This window comes from Anabrus simplex, chromosome 11 (genome assembly GCF_040414725.1).
Source record: "Anabrus simplex isolate iqAnaSimp1 chromosome 11, ASM4041472v1, whole genome shotgun sequence".
Classification (NCBI taxonomy): Eukaryota; Metazoa; Arthropoda; class Insecta; order Orthoptera; family Tettigoniidae; genus Anabrus; species Anabrus simplex.
The window spans coordinates 82345911-82366398 of record NC_090275.1 but is presented as its reverse complement, the minus strand read 5'-3'; the positions used below and the strand labels follow the sequence as shown (position 1 = coordinate 82366398).

Below are 20488 nucleotides of genomic sequence, written 5' to 3'. Positions count from 1 at the left end.
GTCGAAAAAGCTCGCTACGAAGATTCATCTCACTTCATACCCGAGCCCGTAGAGGAACAGGTCAAGGGTTGGACACACGCGCGCGTGCGTACGTGTTTCATCATACCAGCTTGTATACGCTAATTGCTTTAATTGATTGCGTACGATTCTTGTATTCGTTTCAGTGCGTCGAGCAATGGCTATTAAGAAATCAGATATCTGAGCAGTGTTGGTTACTGTAAATGGTTAAACTATTAATGAGTATTTTTTTCTGTGTCCTGTATTTTGAGTGTGTGCGAAAATATAAATATGCCTTACAAACTGAGGATAATGCGTGCGTATGCTAGTTCAGTATGTGATGGAAGACTAGTGGATCCCTGAAACAAAACACTTGCCAAAATTTCGAAATGTTATTGATTCTTTAGTTTAAGCTTTAACAGAGGAAATAATAATTCTTCTTTTCAGGTTAATGAACTGATAATCGAGAAACAATATCATTTTACCGTACACTTTTCATTTGGGCTTCGTAGATTATATTTCAGATTCTTTTGGTGTTGTTTGAGGAACGTTTTGTTAAAATCACCTACAGTATCTTTTGTATTTGCAATCTTTGAAGTGTAAGTGGATTAAGTATATGAGTTTAATTACACAGTTCCTTCAAGGGGAATATTACAAAATATGAAAGATGACTGACTGGAACATCATAAATTGGGTTAGTGTGAAAGGGTTAATGGAAAATAAGTTGACTACTCTGTGGACTATATTTATAAGAAATTCATATTTAGTACATTTCAGTGCCTATTGAATAAACATCATGTATTTTGTGTAATCAGGAATAGTTTCTTATGTAAAGTACTTTCCCTTTTTATTCCACTGCATCGTGGCCGTTAACCTAGATGTTTGGCCCCTCTAAACAACAAGCATAAGCATCATTATCATCATCATCATAATCTTCTTTTTTGTGTACTTGCTTTGGGTCTGATTGAATAACGTAATAAGAATGATTAATGTTTATTTTCAGTTCTTTTTATGTTCCTAATCATTTTAATGCAACTTTTATTGTGAATATTATTATGTAATTTGTGTTTCCTTATAGTTTAATTACTATTTGTATTATGATTGTAGAGATCTTTTTAACTTCATTCTTTGTTGTTTTAGGTGCCCATTCAGTGATGAAATCTGGGGAGGATTTGAAATTCCTTAGTATCGTTCTTGTGTATGCATAAGGAATTAAGGAAAATCAAATTGAATAGAAGTATACAGGAAGAGGTGGGAGAGTGCAGAGCCAGGGATATTCTGTGTACCGAACTGCTTGTATTCCTCTCCCCGTGTGGGTGCAGGCGGTAGAATAACATCCACGGTATCTCCTGTCTGGGAGCGTGGGTTGGCGACCACGGGGGCCCTTAGCTGAGTCCTGGCATTGCTTCCACTTAACTTGTGCAAGGCTCCTCACTTTTCATCTATCCTGTCCGACGTTTCTTGGTCAGCTCTTTCTCTTTTCCAACCCGTTGGTATTAGACTGCGAGGCCTAAGGTGGTCTCTCATTTTCACGCCCTTCGTGGCCCTATAGTCGTAATATTGAGCTAAAAATTGCCAAGCATTATACTGCCAGCTTTAGGTGATAGATTCAAGTCTTGCGAACTGAATTCGTTGTGAAAATTCTATAAATTGCCAAGGTTAAAAACTTCCATATGTATAGTTACAATGGAATAAATGATCTTCCGGAGTTCAGTATATTTTCCATTACTTTTCTCACGCTGCCTTTATCATCAGGTTCATTTTTAGTCTTTGTTCGCAGCTATTGCTGCGACAGGCCGCTGGTATATTATATAAAGCAAAGTCATCTTCGTACAGGCTATGACGGCCCTTGGAGGGTGGAAGGTAAAGCTTCCACTATCCTTGACCCCGGCACTTGATGAGTTATGCCCGGCCGCCTTTGGCCCCAGGAATCAACCTGATACTCATTCTTGGTGTAGGCTGAGTGAATCTCAGGACCATGCGCACGTCCGGAAGTGGAAATCTTGATTCTTAAATTTTTCGCTCGGGTGAACCGAGTACACCTTTACCTTCTCGACCAAGCAGACTCTTTTATATATAACTAGCAAGATACCCGTGCTTCGCTACGGTTTTAAACTGAAAGTTATTATTCAAAGTTTTACACTTTGGAGAGTCCACTGTCAGCGGAGCCTGTAAAATACGCCCTCAGTTCGTACGTCAAACGGTTTTGAGGGAATGATTATTAATTTTCTGATCTACCACTCACTTGAACCCCATGCGAAAGAATTTTATTTTTAAAACCCTTATTTAATATCTAGGAAGTAAAAACGTCCAATCTGTGAAATTTTGATTGTACGTCAAACGGTAATGGAGGAGTGAATACTTTTTTAAAACACCTAGGATATAATTTGAAAGTTCAACTTCATAATTCAAACGGTTTCATATAAATGCATATTTATGTCATCATTCCTCACCCCTCACCCCAGTCAAAACACCTTTTAGAGTGTACTGTTTTAATCCACTTCTTATTTGTATCCGCGTACAAAGAATTCAACTTTCTTTACACACCCCTTAAGTTGATTCCCCTTCCCCACCTCGCCCGCCGTAAAATACGTGTATCTTTATTTTTAAAAGATTCTAAATACCAATTTTCTCGTCCGTAACATCCTTCGAGATATAAGTATCTTCAAACAAATAATTCAACTCATTTTTCAATTCATGTATCCCCCCTAATTGGAACCCCTTTTTCACCCCTCCCCCCAAGAGGATTTTACGAAAACAAAAAAATAGCTGTTTATTTTTAAAGGAGATTCCAAATACCGACTTTCACTTCTTCAAACTGTGAAGTTTTTGAGATATAGAAACACTAATTTTAAAATTTCACCCCCCCCCCATTTCACCCCCTTCGCGACGGAATATCCAATAATTCACCCTTAGTGAGCACCTACATTGTAATGTAAATGTATCCTCAAAATTGCAATATTTTGTTTTTTTTTAATGTCTAGTAGTTTTGGCTCGGCATTGGTGAATCAGTCCGTCAGTCAATCAGTTAGTACATGTTATTTTATATAGATTGAGGTTTTATTGCAACCAATGAGCATGGTATCTGTCACACTGCCGATGACAGCACATACATATACACTGTGAATCCGGTACATGATAATTCTTGAGTTGGCAAACATTGTGATGAAATCCATGTATGGCAAAACGAGTTACTGAGTTTCGGCACAAGAAGAACTTAGGCCCTAACAGTTTTAAATTAACTGAGTCTAAACTGAAAAGATATTACAGCAGCAAATATAATTATATAAAGTTAAGAAACATCTGCTGTGGATTCGGGGATGTGTTTTATTAATTTGGACATGGAATGCTATTTTCGCAGTCTAGCCTATGAGTATGTTGCTATATGATAAAGGGCATATGTCTGAATAGTTACTTGCGAGTATCGTGTATGCGACATGAACGAACAACGCGAATTATTAAATAGCTTATGATGGTGATTCTTTCAATAGCCGCTATTGGCTACCTTGTCGCTATGGATAGTAGTATCCTTACTGGGACCAGAGAATTATTTCGGAAGTTCCATTCAGTGTAAAATATTTGCCATTAAGGAGAAACATGAACATTTGTCACACCGTTCTTGTGGCGAGATAGGAGGAGAGAAATGTCTCTATCTTTTTGATCTTACCCGTTTCTTGGGGGAGCGAAGAGTGTCTCTGTGGCGATCCCCTCCGGCTGGAGGGTGATGACGTGAATACCATGGGGCGCCATCTCGTGACGTAGGGCGGCGCTAGCTCCCTCCACAGCATACCTAGCCGCGGTGTACGCCACCAGCCCTGCACCAGGAGCTCCTCGCACACTTACACCGATGTTGATGAGTCGACCTACAAAAAAATCAAAATACCACTTTATTATTAGGACTCACATTTCTGTAACATGTCATATGTTTACCCTGGTGTCTTTGATAAACTTTATAACTAATATTAAACACATTTCTAGCTTTTGTGTTTTGAATTCAATAACACGAATTTATTGCTCATGTAAATGCCTATTTTACTGTATTTTATCATTAAGTCATGTTTGACTAAAAATTATATTAAAATATTATCTAATGGTTTGTGCCGATAATTCTAAGTGGTTTTGTTTGTTTCGTTATTTCGGATTTTATTTCCTTGGGAATATTTTGTGGTTAAATGAAGTTTTAAGGCAACGCGAGCAGTAAGTTGTATTTCTTTCTTTCTTTCTTTCTTTCTTTCTTTCTTTCTTTCTTTCTTTCTTTCTTTCTTTCTTTCTTTCTTTCTTTCTTTCTTTCTTTCCCCAACTGGAGATTGCCCATGAGGACAAAGTATACAGAAAGACAATATGAATATTAAAAGTAATTGTGAGTTGGTTAGCACATTTGACACACTGTATGTTGTTGTATTAAAAAAGTTTCGGAGAGATGGTTCTTCAGGATTTGGACGGAATGTTTCAAGACAGTCACTGCAGTTTCTTTTATTAGTGCCTGATTGAGGTTAAATGATTTCCATAAGTGGACGAAAAAGAGAGGAATGTTCCTCCAGCGCCACCCATTAATCCTATGACTTCTATATCATCCAACTGGTATTGCTATTAATAGAATGGTTGGTTCATAATTTGTTTTCTTGTTTTCATGTTCCTCATTGGGTTGTGTTTCGGATGTCTCGAATCTGATCGTTGGATCTATTATAAAGCCCTTTCATTGGTCTTTAAAGGCTATCATGTCAATTCGACGGGTGCTGCCTGTAATAGAGAGACCATCAACCTCTTCGAATACTGTAAAGCTTGAGTCCCTTAACGCTTGAGCAATGACAGATCGTATTTGATTGGTGAGAAGCCAAGAACAAAGTCACTCAATGGTTCTTAAACTGCGCGGAATATTATGGTTTCAGTGACAGTGCTAACATTTTAATGACAGTTCTGTTAGCAGTTAATTAACAAAGGAGCCTGATTAAGTCTACAATACTAATACTACAACGAGAAAGTTGTTGAGTATGTTTTGATATGCAAGGTAATCTCGGAACCCCTCAACCTATTTCACTAATTCTCTCGCCATTAAAAAACAATGATTTTATCCACATTATAATAAGCTATGTAATTATGCTAAGAGGTCTCTCCCCAGTTGGGGGTTATCCGCGACTGGGAGAGAGACTTTTTATTTCAATTTTTCACGCATGCATGAATTCATTCATTCATTCATTCATTCATTCATTGATTCATTCATTCATAATGCCTATTAGAAGCTAAGGATAACACTATTCAGATTCATGACACAAATAAATAATTGTGGTGTTGTTTGAGTCATCAGTCTATAGACTGATTTGATGCAGCTTTCCATGCCACCTTATCCTGTGTTAACCTTTCCGTTCCTACATAACTGCTGCATCCTACATCTGCTCTAATCTGCTTGTCATATTGTTCTAACATTCCACTCTCTGACTTGCAGAATGTTAGTACCCATCTTCCTGATGATTGCCCCCTCTCGTGTAGTGCCCATCCAGATATACGAATGGGGCACTATTTTACCTCCAGAATATTTTACCCGGGAGGAAGTCATCATCAGTAGGTACATCATCCATACAGAGAAGGCTGCGTGTCTTCGGTAGTTAGTTACGGCTTTAGTTTCCCGTTGCTTTCAGCAATGTAGCAGTATCAGCACAGCTAAAGCATGTTGAGTATTATTACAAGGTCATATCAATCATCCAGATTGCCACCCTTGCAACTTCCGAAAGGCTTCTACCCCCCATTTCGATGAACAATTCGTTAGTCTGGTCTCTCAACAGATACCCATCTGAACCCCCTGTGGGTGGGGGACGCACACGAAGAATACACCCACGGTATCTCCTGCCTGTCGTAAGAGGCGACTAAAAGGGACGATCAAATTAGAACCATGATACTATTTGTAATTAGTACCATCACGCAGGGAACACCATGGGTCGCTTTTACTTGCGCGTAGTACCACTATATTGGTTACACAATAGGTTTGTGGTTAGTAGCGACAGTGTGTGCTCAGGATTTTACAGTACCTGTGATTCGTACCACTTTTTGAGCGACATCATGGGTGAGTGACACCATGGTTCTGCCTTGTCTATGATTAGTATTGCTTGTAAATAGCGACACAATGGGCGAAACACCATAGGCTTGTGTTACATGTGCACATTACATTGCCTGTGAGTAGTGCCATAATGTGTGGAATACCGCGAGTCTACGCTACTTCTGATTAGTACCGCAACATGACAAATACCATGATTGTACTTTCCAAGCGATAAGTACGATTATGAGATGCCCATGATCTGGATTTTGGACCCGTTTAGACTACAAGCATTATCGATTCAGTATTGTCCTTTAGAAGCAGTCCCTTGGTCAGTAATACTATTGTTTAACGCTAGTTTCTGGGAATGTGGGTCATTGCGGGTCGGATCCACTGATTGTTTTAACTTCATATCCATCCATTCATTCTTCGTTTTCACGTTTTGAATTCTGGTCAGTGGAGGATTATGGATTTTTAAATTGTCCTTACATTTCGTGCCATTAGGGGCCGATGACCTAGATGTTAGGCCCCTTTAAACAACAACAAGCATCATCATCATCATCATCATCGATACCCATCCGATATGGTTGCACCTGCGGCTCGGCTATCTGCTTTATTGGGACTCGCTAGCCTCCCCTCCGCGGCAAGATCACGTGGTTTACAGGGGAGGTAAAATACTTGTATTAACACAAAGTAATAGGGGTAAGAAACATGTTGTCCTAGACTATATAATACTGTTAACGTCTAGGACAAAATAAAAAATAAAAATCTTAGAAACTACAGTTTAGAGGTCGGGTGTAAATAGTGAGTGGGTGTAATTGTAATATTCAAGGTAGCAATAACTAAATTAATTGTAACAAATCACGTACCGGTATGTATAAAAATAATTTGGATTGCAATAAATGATTCCTCTCTCCTCAGTTCCTGGTGATCCGGTACTAGGGATGGGAGTATTCTATTCTATTTATTTATGCTAGCTTATCAGCGGAACTGACTGTTTTAAAAAGAGTAGTGCAAATCGGAAAAATTATGTCCAGGACCATTTAACGTGAATACACTGCCTGAACTGTTGTTAGTCCTATGAAAGAAGCAGCACACGAAGTCTACTTGGAATTCAATATTCTTCAACACAAATTCATAATTATGCATTTTCATCTTAACTATACCCCCTCCCCCCACCCCCCGTGTGGAGTGTCGACCATCATGTCGTACGATGTTGGTGTGTGAAATCTCTCTGGTGACAACATTAATTAAAACTCACCGAGCTCAATAGCTGCAGTCTCTTAAGTGCAGCCAGTATCGAATATTCGGGAGATAGTGGGTTCGAACCCCACTGTCGGCAGCTCTGAAAACGGTTTCCCGTGGTTTCCCATTTTCACACCAGACAAATGCTGGGGCTGTACATTAATTAAGGCCACGGCCGCTCCCTTCCCACTCCTAGCTCTTTCCTATCCCATCGTCGCCATAAGACTTATCTGTGTCAGTGCGACGTAAAGCAGCTTGTAAAAAAAAAAAAAAAAAAAAACAACAACAACCTCAGTCATAGATGGCCCAACAGAGATCCACTTTATTGTGCAGTCTGGAGGAGTGAAACGAAACTTCGAATTTGGCACGCTACCAGCCTAAAATGCCTATTATGACAATTTCACAGAAAAAACTACCTTTTTGTGTTTTAGCGTACGCTTTATCCAATAAACGCTAAAATAAGGGTAAATTATTAGTCATATCAAAAATAGACGCATGTAATTCAGAATTAAAATTTCGTACAAACAATGTCTATATGCCTTTCCTCTCTAACTCTATTCCTTTATGGGCAGGGGTGGTAGAATAACACCCACGGTATCCCTTGCCTGTCGTAAGAGGCGACTAAAAGGGGCCCCAGGGGCTCTCAATTTGGGAGCGTGGGTTGGCGACCACGTACTTGTGCCAGGCACCTCACTTGCACCTATCTTATCCGACCTCCCTTGGTCATCCGTTGTTCTTTTTCGACCCCGACGCTATCAGGTTGCGAAAGCTAAAGAGTCTTTAATTTTGACTCCCTTCGTGGCCCTTGTATTTCTTTGGCCGATAGCTTCACTTTTCGAAGTGTCGGATCCTTTCCAATTTTTCTCTCTGTTTAGTGTTATATAGAGGATGGTTGCCTAGTTGTACTTCCTCTTCAAACAATAATTACCACCACCTCTCTAACTCTAAAACAATTTCCGAGGGGAAGAAAGATTTTCTTTCTCTTGGGCGCATACTTCAACGAGTAAACTGTTTGCCATGTCAAAAAAAAAAAAAAAAACGAGTATACGCGTAGGATTTAGAATTAAATTTCCTACAGTTTGTAAGATAATGCTCTCTTACGTGTTAAGGGGCGTTTCGAGCATACGGCCCGGAGGGTTCGCACGTCTAGGGTCGCTGGATGGATTAGTGGAAATCGTTCTTGGTATTCATTAGTGATGCAAGTCAATCATCGTAAGAGAGAAGAAAGAAGATGGAAGTCAATGAAAGAAAATGTGGAGCATACGAAAGGAAACGTATGTCAGGAACCCTTAAAAGAGAATACATTGATATTGTCATTAAATTACAAGAAGCTTTAGATTTAGATCAATTAGCATCGGGCATATTTATAGATATCAAGAAAGCTTTTGATACAGTTGATTGTGGTATTTTAGTCAATAAATTGGAAGCAGCTGGCGTAAGGGGTGTTGCGCTAGACTGGTTTATAGACTATCTCACAGATAGGGAACAATTTGTGAATTGTATGAATACCAACAGTAATTACCAAACTATCTCAGTCGGAGTCCCACAGGGCTCAGTGTTAGGACCGTTACTATTTCTTATTTTTATTAACGATATTGGTAACATACATCTCAGAGGTAGATTATCACTTTTTGCAGATGACACCAATATATTCTATACCGGTGATACCATTCAAGAACTTGAAAAAAATATGCAGCATGATGCAAATTTAATTGAAACGTGGTTCTGTAAAAATCGATTAACAATCAATCTGACAAAAACCAATTATATTTTATTTCATAAACCTAAAAGTAATAAATTTTTAGATTTACACTTGACGTTTTTTGGGCAATCAGTGCCTAGAGTAAAGGCTGCTAAATTTCTTGGACTAATTATTGACGAATCACTAACGTGGAAGGATCATGTTGAATCTATCTGTGACAAACTGATCCCAGCTATTGGCATTTTAAATAGACTGAAATACAAAGTTTCTCATGATTTATTGAAAAGTGTTTTCCAAGCGCTAATTGAGAGCCATATTACTTATATGATCCATGTATGGGCATGTTGTACTAAGGAATTATTCGCTAGAGTTGTTATGCTGCATAAAAGAGCATTGAAAATACTTTTTAAATTGCCTCTGTTAACTCCTACTGAACAATTGTACAGACTGTGTAATGTTCTCTCACTTGATAGCCTACGACAGAAATCTTCATTGGTTATGATATATAAAATTATTCGTAATTTGGCACACTCAAATACATCATGTAAAACAAATTCAGTAATTCACAATTATAATACAAGGAATGCTAATAATATCCACTACACTGTCATCCATTCAAATAAATATGGAATTAATTCCATATGGCATTATTCTGTTAGTCTCTACAATAAACTGCCGGAAGATATAAAGAACGCCTCTTCAATAAAAATGTTCAAAAAGAAGTTAAATAATTATCTTAAGTAGAAAAAAATGTAAATTTAACGAATTTTGAAACTGACTTTTACATTTTCTTTCTTGTATATTTACTAGTTGGTGTGACTGCTTGTTTACTCTTACAGTGTGTCATTATGAAACAATTCAATTATATAAAACAAAACATATACCGGTACATATGATTATTTTATAGGATATATTAATATTTTATGAAACTAACGTAACTTATGTGTGATATGTAGTACTTAGCTCTATTCATGTAACCAAAATTACTATTAACTGATTTGATGTATCAAACTTGTATTACTGGAGTGTATTAATTTACGTTATAAATACTCTGAAGCCATAATATTAGAATGTACTGCACCACAGCGAGCTTTAGCTCAGGTGCCTCAGCTAATAAATAAATAACATTGTCTAATGTGTTAGAAGTACAGGTAATGTTCTCTGGCTATGGGAAGTGACGCGCTAATAGGGGCTGGGCAGAGAGATGAAACACGACTGACAGATTGATCAGAGATAATTTTACTGAACTGATTATTGTTATTAACAGTGTCTAACTCCGATTTCTAGTTCTGACTTCAAGGCTTGCGGAACTGCGAGTAGACTACTGCTAGTATCTGTATTAAGTTGATAGTAACATGATTCCAGTTTCATATTAAAGTCTTTTTTTAAAAAATAACATTCCCTTCAGTCATTTGGCGTCTCGTATTATAAATTCGCCGGGCTGAGTAGTTCAGGCGGTGGAGCGCTGGCCTTCTAAGCTCAAGTTAGCGGTTTGAATCCCGGCTCAGTCCGATGGTATGTAAAGGTGCTGAAATACATCAGCCTAGTGACTGTAGATTTATTGGTACGGGAAAGAACTCATGTGGAACAACATTCCGGTACTTCGAAATCTCCGAAAATCTGAAAAGTAATTCGTAGGACGTAAAACCAATAATAAAAATAATATTCTTTTTACTGCCCACTAACTAATTTACGATTGTTAGGGTGCCGGAATTTTGTCCCGCATGAGTTCTTTTACGTGCCTGTAAATCTACCGACATGAGGCTGCCGTATTTGAGCACCTTCAAATACCACCGGACTGAGCCAGGATCGAACCTGCCAAGTTGGGGTCAGAAGGCCAGCGCTCAAACATCCGAGCTACTCAGCTTGGCACCATTCTTCTTCTTTTTCTTCTTCTTCTTCTTATTATTTGAAATTCGTAAAGGATGGTCACTTTAGATAAGTCGGCGCGTAGCAGAGGTAAGAGGTCCGTGAAAGTTTGATCACATGTCCGCTCTGGTGTGTGCTCTATACGGGAAGTAATTGGCGGCGACAGTCGATATAGTTCCCTTGAAGAGTTGCGCCAATACAAATTTTAACTCGTTCGTTTCAATGGAGTGAATAGAACTCGTCCTGTTTTGTACTCATTGGCAATGACAGAGTGGACAAAACTAACTCTCAGCTCTGTCGAATGCAGCTGGCACTGGTTGATTTGAATGGTTCTCGAACAAGCTGCTCTTCGTTACGTTAGTTATATAGCCTACGCTGCTATCCCATGAATAATATAATATTTCTTCAGCTTTTAGCAGTTTTCTTCTCCATGGCCTTTTCCCAACAACAAGGGGTGGCACTAATGTGGATTAGGCTCAGTTTTACGGCCGCGTGCCCTATGTGGAGGAATGTATCCGCTATTGCGTATTTTTGTGGTAGTTCTTTAGTGTATCCCCTTATGGGTGGGGGCGGTAGAATAACACCCACGGTATCTCCTGCTTGTCGTAAGAGGCGACTAAAAGGGGCCCAAGAGGCTCTGAACTTTAGAGCGTGTGTTAGCGACGAAGGGGCCCTTAGCTGAGTCCTGGCATTGCTTCCACTTGTGCCAGGCTCCTCACTTTCGTCTATCCTATCCGACCTTCCTTGGTCAACTCTTGTTCTTTTCCGACCCCGACGGTATTAGAGCACTCGAGGCCTAGGAAGTTTTTAATTTTCACGCCTTTCGTGGCCCTTGTCTTCCTTTCGCAGCTACCTTCATTTTTTGAAGTGTCGGATCCCTTCCATTTTTCTCTCTGATTAGTTATATATAGAGGATAGCTGCCTAGTTGTACTTCCTCTTAAAACAATAATCACCACCACTACCACTCATGGCATATTTTGGTGACGAGGAAAATTCGTTACACACCTTTAACACTTAAGAATTTCTACATCGTAAATAAGCAATTTGTGAATTCATTGTGAAATTCTGTATAACATGCCAATTGCAATAGCTTTTAACAATGTTGTTTACGGATTGAAAATCTTCAGAGACAGGATGATTTTTCTTACAATTAACTGATAAATTGTTCGCACCAAAACCAGAGATTTTACAAGATTTAAAATTACGTTACGTTCTTTTAATACTGAATATATGGCATCAAATATAGTATCCGACTCGTTGACTGAATGTTCAGCGTAGTGCCCTTCGGTTGTTTGTGTATGTCCCAACATTCTCCTCTTCATATTCAGACAACACACTACAATGATTAAATCGCTCCATATAGGGTTGGCGTCAGGAAGGGCATCCGGCCGTAAAACAGGACCAAATCCACATGTGCTACGCAATCCGCACCCGCGACCCCACAGAAAAAGAAAGAAGGAGATTGCATCAACTATAGTATCGGAAGTTTAATCAAAATATTCATTAAAACGTCCTTCCCACCAATCACAATGTTTAGAACCACACTGAGCTAGAGTACAAGCAGAAGAAAACGGTCGGAACAACTTGGACTCCCGCCCTACATGCAGTAGACTTCTGATTGATCGAATAACAATTTTCGGCCATCCAAGGCCGTTCTTGTCGCTAGAGCGGCGTTTAATCCCGGCTTGCCTAACACGTTTTAGCTTAACGCTGTTAACGACGCGGCTTTACCTGTGCCACAAACCATCAAATTAGCGCAAAGTTGATAGCATCATAACATAACTCTTGACTTTACTGGGTTGACTGGCTGGTTGTACTTCCTCTTAGAACAATTACCACCACCAGGATAGTGTCATCACCGATCAAGCTGCTTGTTTAAGTAGTGACAGTCCAAGATTAAGGATTAAGTTGATTCAGGCCATTGAATTTAGTTCGCGTGAATCCCATCTTCTTAACTTGGAACGCTCGCTCCGCTTAAGAGAGAGAGAAAGCTCATTTATCTTCGCAACACGGGATGATACATTTAGAGTAACTAAACTTTGCTTGTTATCTGTTTCCAGTAGTTTTATTGTGGAGGTGTTCTAACCGTGAGCTGTAGCCGAGCGCAACTTGATCACCTTGTTAAGTTTTGAACTTCGCATTAACTACTTTCTTATATCCCTTATCAGAGGCGTAGTTATGCTTTCTAATGTTGTTATTTGAGTCATCAGTCCATAGAAGGGTTTGATGCAGATTTCCATGTCACCATATCATATGCTAATCTTTTCATTTCTATGTAACTATTACATCCTACATCTGCTCTAATCTGCTTGTCATATTCATACCTTGGTTTACCCCTACCGTTCTTACCGCCTACACTTCCCTCAAAAACCAGCTGAACAATTCTGGGTGTCTTAAGATGTGTCTTAGAATTCTATCTCTTTTTCTAGTCAAATTTAGCCACATCGTTTTCCTCCCACAAATTCGATTCAGTATCCCTTCATTCGTGATTCGATCTATCCACCTCACAGTAAGCATTCTTCTGCAAAACCACATTTCAAATGCTTCTATTCTCTTTCTTTCTGAGCTAGTTATTGTCCATGTTTCGCTTCCGTACAATGCCACGCTCCACACGAAAGTCTTCAAAAACTTTTTAATTACTATATCAATTTTTGAAGTGAGCAAATTTCTTTTCTTAGGAAAGGCCTTCGTTGCTTGTGCTAGTCTGCATTTTATGTTCTCCTTAATTCTGTCATCATTAGTTATGTTACTGCCCAAGTAACACTATTCATCTACTTCCTTAAAGACTTCATTTCCTAATCTAATATTTCCTGCAACATCTGACTTTGTTCGACTGTACTATATTACTCTTGTTTGTTTTTCACTTATATATTTTCATCGTGTACTCCTCTCCCAAGACTATGTTCATACCTCCGGGCTGAGTGGTTCAGACGGTTGAGGCGCAGGCCTTCTCTCCCCAACTTGGCAGGTTCGATCCTGGCTCAGTTCAGTGGTATCTAAAGATGTTAAAATACCTCAGATTCGTGTCGGTAGATTTACTGGCACGTAAAAGAACTCCTGCGGGAATAAATTCCGCCATCTCGGCGTCTCCGGAAACTGTCAAAAGTACTGTACTGTTCTCTTTCTTTCTGAGCTAGTATTGTCCATGTTTCACTTCCGTACAATGCCACGCTCCAGAAGAAAGTCTTCAACAACTTTTTAATTCCTATATCAATGTTCGAAGTGGGACGTAAAACCAGTATTATTATTATTATTATTATTATTATTATTATTATTATTATTATTATTATTATTATTATTATTATTATTATTATTATTATTATTATTATTATTGTCTTGGCAGTGACAAGATCAGTAAGTCTGTTGTGCATGAAATGATCGAGGATTTCGTTGGTAATCACCCGTATATTGACATGGAAAGTGAGTATAAGTAATATTTAATATCCGTGCTTTCAACATTTAATAGGATAAACTACGGTAGTGGGTGAAAAGTTCAAGATATTGACATTGTGTGTTAGCGAAAATGCGTTTTTAGGTTACCTAGTTCTAGTTTCATCAAAGAAAATGAAATGATCGAAGATTTCGTTGGTAATCACCCGGATACTGACATGGAAAGTGAGTGTAAGTAATATTTAATATCCGTGCTTTCAATATTTAATAGGATAAACTACGGTAGTGGGTGAAAAGTTCAAGACGTTGACATTGTGTGTTAGTGAAAATGCGTTTAAAGGTTACCTAGTTTCGTCATAGAAAATAACAGAGAATAGATATATCTCTGCGACCTGAGTCACGGCCAGCTGGACTCCCTACTCACGGCACGATGTCGGGAGCTGGAATCCAGTGCGACTCTGTGGATTTGAATCCAGCATCTATGGAACATGGCCACAATATCATGGACGTGGAGCGCACGCATGATACATGCAAAAGAAGCATTGAGCAGAATGCGGAAACGAATCTGAGGCTTGATATCTCTCAACAAATTATGGAGGATATGCTAAAAGAGGAAGAACAACTGGAAATCGCCAGAGGCCTGTTGAAAAGTATTCTTGCAATTCAGCAGAAAAATATGAAGATTGAAATTCAGCAAGGTTTAAGGAAATTGGAGGAAGCCCTAGATGCGGGATCTACGCACAGAAAAGCCTGGAAAGCAACTAGAGCATTAATGCAAAAGGATTTGACCGATCAAGAGAAAGTAGAACAGAGCACCGCAAACAGAAACGTAGAACAGGATAACTGGGAAATAGTTTTATCCAAGAAGAAGAAGAAGAAGAAGAGGGAACAGAGGCAGAAGAAGGCAGATGAAGATGAAGGTACTCAACCTGAACCAGTACCGGTATCTGAAACTGTTAAAAAGAACGAGCAACGGAAACGTTCAACTATAAGAAGCCGCCCAGAAGCCGTACTTATTAAACCGATGAATGGCAAGACTTTTGCAGATGTTGTGAAGGATATCCGCAGCAAGGTGAACCCAGAAGACAGTGGCGCCAGTGTTAGATCGATCAGGAAAACTATGTCTGGAGCAGTTCTTCTTGAATTTAATAAGGCCACGGAAAAGGAGAATAGAGACAATTTTAATAAATCACTTAAAGGCGCTCTTGGACATGATGGCGAAGTAAAGGTTTTGACGCCTAGAACTACATTGGAAATTCGGGATATGGACAGTGCCACCACTATTTCCGACGTAGAGGAGGCTGTAAGACGTGAATTAGAAAATCTTAATCAAGAATTGAAGGTCTCCATCACAAACCCGAACAGCAGGGGACAAAAACTCGCCATCGTGGAGATAGAAGATAGCGAGGCACGAAAGCTGTTAGACATAGGCAAAATTAAACTAGGCTGGCTATACTGCAGAGTAAGACGGTGGGCCGTAGTTCCTCGGTGCTTTAGATGTCTGTCATATGGGCATCAAGCACGAAACTGTAAAGGATTGGACAGAAGTAAGCTCTGCTTTAAGTGCGGAGAAGCTGGTCACAAGGCAGTAGGATGCAAAACGAATCCACGATGCATAATTTGCACAGATATGGGCGTTGAAGAGCCAAAACGACATCATGCTCTTGGCTCAGGCAAGTGTATTGTGTTTCGTGAAGCACTAGAAAAGGCCAAAAAGCAGTGGTGAATGGTACAGATCCTTCAAGCCAATATACACAGGAGTCTAACTGCCAATGATCTATTGACGCAGATAATCTATGAGATAGGAGCAGACATCTTGATTCTCAGCGAACAATATCAAGACAGAGAACAACCAGGCTGGTTTTCAGACAATCTAGGGACAGCTGCGATATGGGTACCAGACCTTGGAAAATACTCAGTTACAAATCAAGGATGCGGAGATGGGTTCGTCTGGGTCCAAGTTGAGAAGGTAATTTTTGTCAGCTGTTATTTTACCCCGAACGAGGCTATTTCTGACTTCCAGACAAAACTAGATGGGCTTGAAGATACTCTGCAAGGGATGAACACTAACCTAGTTGTTGCTGGTGATTTTAATGCTCAAGCAGTTGAATGGAACATGCCTCAAACAGATTCTAGAGGGCGGCGTACAATGGAGATGGTCGCGAGATTGGGATTAATGGTTATCAACGTTGGTAATGTGACAACCTTTCGGCGACCAGGGTGTCAGGGAACCATACCAGATGTAACCTTTGCTTCTGAAGACATTGCGTCTAGGATAACTGAATGGCGAGTAATTGAAGAATATACTGGAAGCGATCATCAGTATATCACTTTTCGTGTACTTCAAGAGACTCCGAATCTAAGGATTACCACGCCCAAGTCAGAAAGATGGAACATAGCCACTATGGACAGAGAAAAATTTCATGAAGTAATACAGAATGGAATGGATTGTATGACGGATACATGTCACGGAGGCAAGAGAAGCATTATTGCTAATAAATGCGTGGAACACACCATGAGACTCCTTCAGCAAGCATGCGACGCATCAATGACCAGAATCAAACAACGGAGAGGCAAGCGTCCAGCATATTGGTGGAATGAAGAAATTGCTGAGTTGAGGAAACAATGCCTGCGACTCAGACGAAGGACACAAAGAGCACGACATAACGACGCAGCTCTCTCAGTAGAGTATAAGACTATGAAGAAAAGACTGCGAAATACAATAAAAAAGAGTAAAGCCGACAAGTGGTGGGAAATGTCCAAGGAAGTGGATGAAAATCCATGGGGATTAGGGTATAAAATTGTCATGAAGAAATTCGGGATGCTACCAAGCCCTATCATGGATCCACGCACCATGGAAGAAATAGTACACACACTATTCCCTGATCATGCAGAGAGGATTGATGATGAGGCCGAGAAAGAACTAGACAATGTACCACCTTTTACAATTGAAGAATTGATAACAGCAATTAATTCCCTTAGAAATAAGAAAGCCCCTGGTCCAGATGGTATTCCAGCAGAAGTACTAAAGGTGGCAGCCGAATTATGTCCTCAACTGCTGTTGAGAATGTATAATCATTGTTTGAAAGCGGGAATTTTTAGCTTTCGTTGGAAGATAGCTAGATTGGTTCTGATCAGTAAAGGGAAAACTGGGGGTTACAGACCTCTATGTATGCTGGACACTGCCGGGAAAGGTTTAGAGAAGCTTCTACAACCGAGAATACTAGCAGCAGTCCGATTAGCTGGCGACCTATCCGACCAACAACATGGATTTCGCAGAGGTCACTCAACGCTAGATGCTGTGAAGGAAGTGGTGAAGACAGCAGAACGAGCTCAAACGGGTAATCATTATTCTAGGAAACTGACGCTTCTTGTGACTCTAGATGTTAAAAATGCCTTCAACTCGGCAAGATGGAGTGATATTTTGGAAGCTCTAGAAGAAACTTTCAAGCTACCAGAATATCTCATGTATATACTGCGAGACTATTTGAAAGACCGTACATTGTTATACGACACGGAAGACGGTCAGAGAAGAAAACGGCTCACAGCTGGTGCAGCGCAAGGCTCAATTCTCGGACCACACCTTTGGAACATCATGTATGATGATTTGTTACGGCTGGAGATGCCAGAAGATGTAAAACTTGTGGGTTATGCTGATGATGTAGCTGCTGTGATAGTAACCCGTAACCTAGAGCTGGCTCAATTTAAATTGAATCAGGTGATGCGACGTGTCAAAGAATGGATGATAAATCACAAGTTAGAACTCGCAGAACACAAAACGGAAATTGTCCTCCTGACGAGGAAAAGGATTAATACTGTTGTACCGATGCAGATCGGACAGATAGCCATCGAAACAACTAGGAACACAAAATATCTTGGTGTAACGCTTGATACTAAGCTTACATATTGGGACCACATCCAACGGGTAACAGATAAGGCAGCGAAAACCATGACTGCACTGAGCAGACTCATGGGAAATATCAAGGGACCGATATCTAGTAAAAGGCGGCTTCTCATGTCAATTGTTCAATCGATACTGCTATACGGTTCGGAAATTTGGGCTGAATCGTTAAAAATTGTGAAATATCGGAGAAGAATTGCGGCTGTACAACGGAGAGCAGCTTTACGAATTGCTTGCGCATATCGCACAGTATCAGAACCCGCGATTCTAGTAGTAGCAGCAGTAGCTCCCATTGACTTGTTGGCCTTCGAAAGACAAGAAATTTGGCTCACACAAGAAGAGCTAGGAAGGAAAAGGGCAAAAGCTTTGGCTCATAGTCGCAGAATGCAACGATGGCAAACAAGATGGGAAGATGATTCTAGAGGGAAATGGACGAAAAGACTGATACCTTCTCTGGGCGTATGGGTTGCCCGAAATCATGGTGAAGTGAACTACTATCTCACACAGTTCCTGACAGGTCATGGATACTTCCGAAAATTTCTTCATAGGCTAGGGCTAGCAACTAGTCCGGTGTGCATATACTGCGGCGATATCGATGACGTATCACATACTTTCTTTGTGTGTGTTCATTGGCTGCCACAAAGAAGATGCTTAGAAGTTATGCACGGAGAATTGACGCCAGAAGGGATCGTGTCAGTAATGCTACGAAGTCGAGAATCTTGGGACCAGGTGGCAGTCTACGTAGAAAATATTCTGCGTCAGAAGAAGAAGGACCTGGACGATTACGACAGATAGTAAAGCAGAAGAAGGAAGATGAAGCACAAGATGCATTAAGCACGACATCCGCCCTGAAGTAATGCGAGAGCGGTTCCGGGGCGGAGATAAACGTCGTGGGAAAAGGGAGTGTGGTTTTTAGTGGGTAAGAATCTCCACACACTTGTTGAGTGCGGACCCTCACAAGCGTCTTATGAAAGATTTTCCACACTCCCTCGCAAAAAAAAAAAAAAAAAAAAAAAAAATATTATTATTATTATTATTATTATTATTATTATTATTATTATTATTATTATTATTATTATTATTATTATTATTATTATTATTATTATTATTATTATTATTATTATTATTATTATTATTATTATTATTATTATTATTATTATTATTATTATTATTATTATTATTATTATTATTATTATTATTATTATTATTATTATTATTATTATTATTATTATTATTATTATTATTATTATTATTATTATTATTATTATTATTATTATTATTATTATTATTATTATTATTATTATTATTATTATTATTATTATTATTATTATTATTATTATTATTATTATTATTATTATTATTATTATTATTATTATTATTATTATTATTATTATTATTATTATTATTATTATTATTATTATTATTATTATTATTATTATTATTATTATTATTATTATTATTATTATTATTATTATTATTATTATTATTATTATTATTATTATTATTATTATTATTATTATTATTATTATTATTATTATTATTATTATTATTATTATTATTATTATTATTATTATTATTATTATTATTATTATTATTATTATTATTATTATTATTATTATTATTATTATTATTATTATTATTATTATTATTATAGCATTCAGCAATTTCTCCAGATCCTCTGCAGTCTCAGATAGAATAACAATATCATAGACAAATCTCAGGCTTGTGATTTACCCTCCTTGAATTGTGCTTCCTTTACCAAATTTCTCTTTGATTTTCTTTACCGCTTGTTCTATATAAACATTGAAAAGGGATTTTATTGTTTGTATTTTGTTATATTTTACAGCTAAGACCCAATTAAAGTTTACACGCTGCATCAATTCAGATTACAACAGTGTAGCTGTAGATAGTCGTAATTTTCTGATAATGAAGCACATTGTTTTAAAGCCATGATCGTTTAAGAAAAAGCTAGGTAAATAGTTGATAGGGAATCTGCCGCCTGGGCAATAGTCCTAAATGGAGATGATTGATTGATTGATTGATTGATTGATTGATTGATTGATTGATTGATTGATTGATTGATTGATTGATTGATTGATTGATTGATTGATTGATACCTATTCCTTGATGGATGCAATATTTATGCATCTGTCTCTTCCCCCCCCCTTTGGATGGGGGTGGTAAAATAACACCCGCGGTGTCCCCTGTCCGTCGTAAGAGGTAACTAAAACGGACCCCAGGGGATCTGAATTTTGGAGTGTGGATTGGCGACCACGGACTTCTCAGCTGAGTCCTGATATTGCTTCCACTTGTGTCAGGCTCCGCACTTTCATCTATCTATCCAACCTTCTTTGG

The 20488-nt window shown here is 38.7% G+C and overlaps 1 protein-coding gene across 1 annotated transcript in view; it reads right to left on the bottom strand.

The window, feature by feature from the left end:
- Positions 1-20488, bottom strand: part of LOC136883471 (D-beta-hydroxybutyrate dehydrogenase, mitochondrial) — a 388732-nt gene that overhangs the window by 9014 nt on the left and 359230 nt on the right. Inside the window, exon 5 of the mRNA XM_067155786.2 lies at positions 3665-3860. Within this exon, the coding sequence (XP_067011887.2) occupies positions 3665-3860 (196 nt within the window). The remainder of the gene's footprint in view (positions 1-3664; positions 3861-20488) is intronic.